The sequence below is a fragment of the Myotis davidii genome, unplaced genomic scaffold (genome assembly GCF_000327345.1).
Source record: "Myotis davidii unplaced genomic scaffold, ASM32734v1 scaffold807, whole genome shotgun sequence".
NCBI lineage: Eukaryota > Metazoa > Chordata > Mammalia > Chiroptera > Vespertilionidae > Myotis > Myotis davidii.
Genome location: NW_006298272.1, coordinates 401,690 through 411,065, shown reverse-complemented (window position 1 = coordinate 411,065; position 9,376 = coordinate 401,690). Strand labels below are relative to the sequence as shown.

Genomic DNA, 9,376 nt, shown 5'->3' with positions numbered 1-9,376 from the left:
CTGCGTTAAAGCCGGCCCTTCCCTCCCAGAGGGCTGGCCGCCTGGCCGCTCCCACCCGTACCCTGGCCCCTGGCCGGGCCACAGCTGCCTCCGGCCCGCAGCCCCAGGCCCAGGCTGCTCCCTCCTGCTCTTGGCCTGCCTGGAGGCGCCCGAGTCTGCAGCCCCTGGTGAAGGGTTCGAGCGATTCGCACGTGGCTCCGATTAGGCGAGGGCCCGTCTCGTTAAACAGCCGGGACGCTCTGTGGGTAAATGTTCCTGGGAACCGGCTTCAGCGTGGCCTTCAGCCTCCTTGGTGTCGCCGCGGGCAGCACAGCAGGGCCTGCAGTTTGGTTCGGTTTAAGCTGCCTTTCACCCGGGGCCTGGTCTGTGTGGGCGGCTGGACAGAAGCAGCGGGACCGGCTCACGCACGAGAGACGACAGACGACAGATGGGGATTCTCGGTGGAGGCCGAGCCCGAGGGGAAGATGCTGGCGGCACCTGGTCCGGTCCCATGAGCTCTCTCTCTCTCTTCCTGGTTCATACACGGCCCTCCCCTTCCTCCCGGCCTCGCAGGGGGAGGGGCGGGGAGCGAGCTCTGGGTCCATTTAACCCCTTCCCCAACAATTTTTTTGTTAAAAACGTTTCTTTTTCAGACTAATTTTTTTATTTTGGTTCTATATAGTATTTTTGATGCTGGTTATGAAAACAGTTTGTAACTTGTCTTCCTATAAACCATATTTTTTTACCATATTTTGTTAGTATACTCGTCGACGACTGAAAAAGAACATTTTGTGAAAACGAGTATACACGTTTCTGCCGGGGAAGGGGTTTTAATGAAGACACAGTTCCTGTCCCTGAGCTCCACACTCGCGACCCCCATCCCACTGGGGTAGGGTCCGAGGTGATGGTTTGGGGACATTCGGTCTATACCCATGTCACACTGATCACTTTTTCTTTTTTAGAGAGAGAGGGAGAAGCATCAATGATGAGAGAGTCATTGATCAGGTGCCTCCTGATCGAGCCCACAACCCGGGCCTGCGCCCTGACCAGAATCAAACCCGGGACCCTTCAGTCCGCAGGCTGGCGCTCTATCCACTGGGCCACAGCAGCCAGGGCTGATCACCTTATTTTGCTGTTAATCCTCACCTGAGGATGTTTTCCTGTTGCTTTTCAGGGAGAGTGGAAGCGAAGAGAGAAACATTGATGTGAGAGACATCGACTGGTTGCCTCTTGCATGTGCCCCGACTGAGGGTGGGGAGTGAACCCACAACTCAAGTACATGCCCTTGACTGGGAATCAAACCCGTGGCTCTCAGGTGTGCGGGCCGACGCTCTAACTACTGAGCAACACTGGCCGCGGCCCAAAATGATCACTTTTGACCCCAGCCCCTTTCTGTGGAAAGCAGCCAGAGGGGCAGCTGCCCGAGGGACTTGCCCACCGCCCTCTCCCCTTCCCCCGACCCCTCCTGCCTGGCTGGGTTGTGCCTTGTTTTCTGTGTGAGGCTGTTCTCGTCCTGCACCACCAGGGGGCGCCCGCACCCTTCGAGGCCCTGATCGCAGGGCTGCAGGCAGCAGCTGGGCACGGTGGTGCTCACTCCTGGGTGTCCGCTTAGCCTCCGCTCAGGACGGACACAGCAGCCCTGGCCGTCCCTGCGGTCACCTGACCCCGCCATCTGGTCCCAGGGAGGCTCCCGGCCTCGGACACGCTGGGTCCTCATTGCAGTCCCCGGGAGCTTGCTGTGTCCCCTCTGACTTCAGAGTGCGGGCGGTCCTCTTCTGAATGTCTGGCAGGTCCCGGCGTCCATGGCCGGGCTCCGGTCCCGGTGCCTGCGGTCCAGGTGGCCGTCCCCCAAGGGCAGACATCGCCCTCACTGTCGCTGCTCTGGGCCGACAAGGCTGGTCCCTCTGGGCCCTTGGAGCGAGGTGACCGGCTCAGCCAGGCCCGGGGCCCTGGGGCGGGGGGTGCACATTCGGGTCCCCCCTGTGCTTACGTATGTTTATAAATGTCATGGGGGCCAGGCCAGGCCCCTGCCCCAGCAAAGCCAACCCCACCGAGCGTCCCCGTGGAACTGTAGCCACGCAGATCCCACGGCGCCTCGCTCCGACGGTGGAGGTCCCAGCGACAGGGACGCCGATGCCCGGCTCCCCATCTCTCTGTGCCAGTGTGCGGAGAGGGGCTGGCAGCCCGGGGCGCACACACAGGACGGTGGGCAGCTCCAGGCAGAGTCAGATCCTTAGGGTGAGGCACTTCCCGTCTCTACCAAGCGAGCCGGCCCGGCGCTGCGGGTCCGAGCCCACGGGGGGCCCCCCGGGTCGCCCGCAGGATCGGATCTGGATGGGCCGCACAGGCGGGCGAAAGCATGACCGCTCTATAGCGAGAGCCGTCTCCCCTGAGACAGGGCGGGGGCAGGGCGACAGGCCCCGCTCTCACCGACGCCACTCCGTCACGAGGGGTAACAGGGCTCTGACAGGGAGGCAAGAACACGCCTGTAAACACGGGGAGTACACGCCTCCGCGCCTTCACGTGTCTTTCCTGCCACCTCATGTCCCAGCGAGGCGGTGGCATTTCCCGGCGAACTCTCACGGGGTTAATTGGAAAATATTAGAGAAAACATATCCTAAACGATCCAATTAGAAGGGATGGATTGCCAACTCTGGGTGCTCTGCTCGCTTTGATGTCTAAGAACACCCTGTAAATTCACTGTCTCCTTGCAAATTAAAGCGCCCAGCGAAACCGATCAAACCACAGCAACCCCCTCCCCCGGCCCCCCGGCAGCAGGAGGCCTCCGAGAGCGATTTGCACGTTAATGGGAACGTCTTGTCTGAAAGAAATCGATGTCTGGCTCATGAGACGGCCACACGCTAATGTGAATCCTGTCAGTCAGTCATTCCTCCGATACACTCAGTGAATACCTCCTTAGTCGGATAAGAAAGTACACAGGTGCCCAGACACACACGCATGCCCTTACACATGGATGTGTGAGTACTTACATGTGTACCTGTAACATGTTTAGAAGTAGAAATATTTACATGAAAGTAGGCATATATAAATATGTATATAACTAAGTATACATAAACATATATGTTAATATGCATGTACAGGGTGTCCCCAAAGATGTATACACACTTTAACAGCTGATAGCTCAATTTTGAAAATGAAACGTATATTATTTTATTTTTTAAAAATACATTTGCATTGATTTCAGAGAGGAAGGGAGAGGCAGGGAGAGAGAGAGAAACATCAATGATGAGAGAGAATCATGGATTGGCTGCCTCCTTCACACACCCTACTGGGATGAAGCCTACAACCCGGGCCTGTGCTCTGACTGGGAATCAAACCGTGACCTCCTGGTTCATAGGTCAACATCCAACCACTGCGCCACACTGGCTGGGCTGAAATGTATTTTAACGAACACTGCCTGTACAGTTATGCAGTGTTTGTATACAGTTTTGGGGGACACTATATATATAAATATATGGCTTTTCTTTCCTTCTGATTTTTAGGAAGATCAGAACCAAGTTTAGTGTTGACCGTATTAATTATCTAGTTCAATGCTATATTCATTTGACTACTGACCATCTATAACAATAAAAGCATAATATGCTAATTAGACCAGATGTCCTTCCAGACAACCTTCCGAAAGACCTTCTGGATGAAGCCAGGGCTGGGAGGGAAGCCTGGGTCCCGGGTGCTAGAGGGAAGCCGGTGCCGGCAGCTGGGGGAAGGAAGGCCTACTCTTGCACGAATTTCATGTACCAGGCCTCTAGTAAAATATAGAGCCCAAATTATTTCTAAAATCTTTTCTTAGTCTCTTTAAATGTGGTTGTTTGTGTGTTTTCATCGAAGCCACCTCCTTGTCTGTGCCCGTGAGATTCTCCATAGCAGCAGTCCAGGCCTCCTCTCCTTCCCCAGGGCCCGGGGGACAGCCAGGGGCAAAGGCCCCACCTCACACCGCACCAGGCGCACCTGTCTCCCGCAGGCCCCGCCCCCGTCCCCCCGCCCAGTCTCCCAGCCTTTGGGCCTAGGGTGCCCATGGGAACCCTCCAAAGCCGGGCCGTGCCCTCTCTGCACTCAGCCTGCGCAGTGACGGCGTCTTTAACAAGCCAGACCCGGGGAGCGTGGGAAGGAGGAGCACGCAGTCCGTACCCGGAGGGCAGCCGCGTCTACTCACCAGGTTCTGCTGGCAGAGCCAGTAAAACTGCTGGAACTTCTGGGACATGAGGAGCTGGGCGCTGCCGACGGCACTCCGGATCTTGCCGAGGACTGCGGGGCACAAACACAGACCGCGCTGAGAGCCGCGACCGGGACACAGAGGACACAGAGGACACAGAGGGCACAGGGCGCGCGGTGCCCAGGGCGCCCGTTCTGAGGAGCAGCAGTGCCCCTCCGCCACGGGCTCAGAACTCCGAGTTGACCGCTCGGGAGCCGCCCGCCGGCTGAAAGCTTTCCATCCCCCACGTGGGAGGGAAACTCACGGGCAGCCCCATGTCACCCGCTCAGATACTGTTCGTTCGTCAGCCGTGGGAGGAGTTTGGTTTACGAAGGTGGTGCAGCCTGGCCGGTGGCTCAGAGGATAGCGCACCAAACTGGGGACTGAAGGGTCCCGGGTTCGATTCCCGGTCAAGGGCACAGGCCCGGGCTGTGGGCTGGATCCCCAGTGTGGGGCGTGCAGGAGGCAGCCGGTCCATGATTCCCTCTCACCAGGGGTGCTTCTCTCTCTCCCTCTCCCTCCGCTCTGGAATCAATGACTATGTGATGCGATATCAATAAGTATGTGACAGCGGAGTGTGCGCGGGAGCCTGCCTGGCCCCGGGCCGGAGGCGACGCTCGGAGCGGAAGAGGCCGGGCACACAGGACAGGAGCATGCTTCCTCCCGCCTCCCCGCCGTGAGCTCGCTGTGAGGCTGCTAACCGGGAGGGAGCCACAGGGGTACCGTCATCCCCCCTGATGTGACTAAGCCACCTCCTTGGGCGACGGGCTGGTCGTCAGAGCCGGGCTGGGGAGGCCAGCTCGTCCGCAGGGACGGAGCCACGAGGAAGGTCACGCGGGAGATCATGACACGGAGGCCACGCTGGCTCTCGGCTTTCCCCACGGTGCAGCCCCCCACAGCGGACACACTTCAGGGGCCAGCGAGTCACCAGTTACCGCAACACGCTACCCTGCAGCGCTCACCAACGCCCTCACCAGGAATGGGGCACAGACTTGCCCACCTCCCTGTGTGGTCTGCGGGACTGGGGTGCCCAGGCAGCTGTGGGCGTGGGTAGGGCAGGAAGCAGAGTCCGGCACGGATGGTGGGAGGGAAGTGCTCGGTGGGTCGGTCAGGATTCCGGTGCAGGCAGGAGGGGGGCTGCAGGGATCCGGGAGGGGCTGCTGCCTGCAACCGGGGCTGTGCCCTGATGGGAACCACTGATCCGCACCGGCCGGGCTTGGTCACACCTTAACCCCTGATGGAATAGCCCCCCGCCCCAGCTCCGGTCTCCCAGGCCAGGCAGGGACTAGCTTTGGTGTAAAGGACTGGCTTCCCCCTGCAAACACCTGTCGCCTGCCCGGCTGATGAAAACATTGGGAGCGACTTGCTTTATCCAGTTGCTGCTGCAGGAACAGAGAGAAGCCACACGTCAACGCACTCCCTGTGGAGTCCGCTTCCTCAGCGGCAGCTAGAAAGGCGGTCAGTTCTATACAAGTGGACGGTTCCACCCCTAGCAGTCCCTTCTTCTCAAAGGCAACTCCGCAGAGGGATCCCCCCCACAGAGGGGTCCCCACACAGCGCTTCCCTGCATCATCGCCAGCTCCACACTGTGGCCGGGCGGCGTGGGAGCTGCGTCAGTGGGCGCAGTGGTCATGGGGAGCGGCCGAGGCTGCCGGGGCGGTGGTGGCCTCCAGGAGGGCGGCTAGGACAGGAAGCGCACGGCGGGAATGACTCTCTGAACCGGTGTCCCCGGCTCTGTCATGGCCGAGAATTTGCAGTGAAAGTTCTATTGATTCTTCCCCCGATGTCGGCAACACCGAGACGGTTCCCTTCCGAGCTGCAGACCAGCCCGGACGCTCGTTAGATGCGAATGTGCATGACCTTGTCCCGCCTGGCCTGGGCGTGTGCAGAAGTGGCTGCCGTAGTGGCTCCTTCAATTTACTTCTCACACGGCTCCCACCATCCCCGCTTCTGTCTAAATGCGCCCTGAAGCCATAGCCGGCTTGGCCCAGTGGATAGAGCGTCGGCCTGCGGACTGAAGGGTCCCGGGTTCGATTCCGGTCAAGGGCATGTACCTCAGTTGCAGGCTCCTCTCTGGTCAGGGCCCTGGTTGGGCGTGTGCAGGAGGCAACCCATCGATGTGTCTCTCTCACATCCCTGTCTCTCTCTGTCTTTCCTTCTCTCTTCCACTCTCCCTAAAACTCACTGGAAAAATAGCCTCAGGGAGGATTAAAAAAATAAAAATAAATAGATGCGCCCTGAGGTTTCAGGACAACATTCACACCACCCTTTCCTCTCCGATCTGAAGTGGGTTTTGTAGACTCTGCAGTGTGACGGGAGCGTTTGGCTATTTATGACTCGTCTGCTCTGGAGCTCCTGGGTGTCGGACATCACCGAGCAGGTGTGGGGACCCTGCCTCCCGCATCTCCTCGGAGACCTGAGCGGACGCGCACCAGGTGTTCGTGCTCCGGCCGCCCTGCAGCCCCTGGGAAGAGGTGTGTCCCCGTCAGGAGGCGGCGCTGACCCCCAGGCTGCAGTGGCCACTGTGTACACGGCACTGGCCAGCTCGGATCCATGTCCCTGCTCCGGGATGTCAGGCGAACTGCAGACACAGGCCCCAGCCCTGCTCGCACCCCACACTCAGCACGCGGCCCACACACTCAGCTGTCTGTCCTCCACTCTCCCGATGGCCAAGGCACAGCCTGTGAGCGGGCCCGCCCTCCAAGAGAGGGACACGCCCCACACAGAGCTGCCCTGTCCCCCAGAGCTGGTCACTCCCACACAGAGCTGGCCCACCCTCACCCAGAGGTCATGCTGCTCCACAAGATGGGAGAGACCTCAGCTCCATGTGAGTGTGACCAGTGAGCCCCTTGGTGACCACAGCACTGCAGCCCCCTCAGCTCTGGCGTCTGTGGTCACTTAGGTCATTGACTCCTTGGGGCAGAGTTGTTTTGGGGCAAGAGAACTTCCAACCCCTTTGGCGAGACCCCCGCGTGAAGTTCCTCGGGGGGTGGGGGGCAGTTCTCTCTTTATGAATCTCAAATAGGATCTATGGCTTTGCCCTGAACGGTGTGGCTCAGTGGTTACAGCGTCGGCCCAAGCACCCAAGGGTCGCGGGTTTGATTCCTGGTCAAGGGCACATACGTGGGTTGTGGGTTTGCTCCCCACCTTTGGTCAGGGTGAGTGCGGGAGGCAACCAGTCTCGCTCGCTTAGATCTCTCTCTCTCTCTCTCTCTCTCCCTGAAAAGCAATAGGGAAAAATATCCTCATAGGGATGAACATGACTGCAGCTTTGGAACAGATCCTTTTAGACCAGAAACATTCCATGTGGGGGCGGTCACTTTAAGTCCTTTTCCCACTCGGTTTAACACGATTAACACATAAGTCCCACCCTGTGTGGGGACGTTTGCTCGGTAGCGTGCCCGCCTTTGCAGGCACACGGGAGCCTGCGCCCCACGCCGCCCCCGCACCAGCATTCGTCCGGGCACGGCCGTTCGGAACCACAGAGGACGAGTGAGTCTAAACGCCCCCATCAGCCCAGGGAGCCCTGAGTGTAAAATTGCGTTTGGGAAAAACTGTCCCGTGGAATACTGGTTTCAAGAGCCAGGCCTCGAGTTTGGTTTCACAGGCCGTTTCGTTTCATCTTCACTTCCTGAAAGCTCCATGACCTATAACCGCGTATCTGTTCCTAAAACTAAGACTAGAATCCAAGGCGACCTCACCTCTTACAGAGAAATACCTGAGCTTGGACACTAAGCGCACAGAGAGGTACCTGACATGAGAAGACAGGAGAGCAGCGCAGCTTCAGAAATGCAGGAAACCCTGCCAGGCGGCGTGGCCCGGTGGCTGGGCATCGACCTATGACCCAGGAGGTCACGGTTCGATTCCGGTCAGGGAACATGCCCGGGTTGTGGGATCGATCCCCAGTGTGGGGCAAGCAGGAAGCAGCCCATCAAGGATTCTCTCTCATCATTGATGTTTCTCTCTCTCTCTCTCTCTCTCTCTCTCCCTCTCTCTCTCCCTTCCTTTCTGAAATGAGTAAAAAAGTACTTTTAGAAATCATTCTTTAAAAACCCCTAAGAAATTATGAAAACCCCGAAAGCTAGCAAAGCTAGCAGGCGTCCTCTCCTCTGTCCCTTGTGTCCAAGGGTCACAGCTAATCCCACCGAGTGACTGACTAGCGGTGGGGAGACCCATGCAAATGGAAGTTACTCAGCAGGTGTCTGCACTCGAGGACACAGGCCACGCCAGCCCTCCCCGAGGGCAGGGGGACACGTGGGGGCATGGGGGGGCGACGCTTTTAGGAGGCGTGAGTAGCTGGGAATACCTCTCCCCTCTCACCGCTCACAGGACCCCCACTTGCTGTGAACAGCTCTGCCCTGGCCGACGCCATCCAGGTTAACGCGGCTGCTTCCTGTCCACGTGCCGACCTACGGTCCCCGACGGTGACTGCCCCGGGCCATGCACTCAGCGCGTCTCTGTGGGAGGTTTACGCTAACACCCGGGTCCAGAGATCCCGGAGGCTCAGGGTCGGAGCTACACGTCTTGTCCGGGGGACACAGCTGCGGGGCAGCAGAAACGCACTCCCCGCCTCCTTCCCGAAGGAGAACAATCCTCCAACGCCCGTACTCAGGCCGCAGCTCCTCACTCACTCACTCATTTTGTTAGTTCCCACCGAGGGCATTTCCCTTGTTTTTTCAGAGAGAGTGGAAGGGAAGGGAAAAGACAGAGAGAACATCGATGTGAGAGAGACACATCGACTTGTCGCCTCCTGCGTGCGCCCTGAATGGGCCGGGGATCGAGCCTACAACCGAGGTACGTGCCCTTGACCGGAATCGAACCCGCGCTGTGACACTTCGGTGCCCGGGCGGACGTCCTGACCCCTGAGCCAAACCGGGCAGGCTCAGCGCTGACTTCCGCTGGGCATGAAGCCGAAGCTATTTCCTATAAACCCAGGACAGCAACAAACTAGAAGTGGGAAGGCCCCAGGCCCAGCTGCTGCCCAGCCCGTGGCTATGGGACCGAGGACGCACCACCGGCCGTGGTACCTGACCACGCAGAACTCGGGCCTTCGATGTTCCAGCCGCACTCCCTGTCCACTGACCAGTTGCTCCCTTGGACTGGTGGGCGATGAGGGAGCCCAGTTACTCCCAATTACACACGTCAGGGGAATGCCCTCCCGTCCTGGCCTGGCTGCCCGAGGAGCCC

General features: G+C 59.0%; 1 protein-coding gene across 1 annotated transcript in view; it reads right to left on the bottom strand.

Moving 5' to 3' along the window:
* Positions 1–3,883: 3,883 nt before the first annotated feature.
* The window catches only part of DLGAP2 (discs large homolog associated protein 2), a gene marked incomplete at its 5' end in the record, with an annotated part of 55,187 nt that continues 49,694 nt past the window's right edge, over positions 3,884–9,376 (bottom strand). The window contains 2 exon segments of the mRNA XM_015570589.1: positions 3,884–4,344; positions 4,942–5,096. Coding sequence (XP_015426075.1) covers positions 4,001–4,344; positions 4,942–5,096 — 499 coding nt within the window.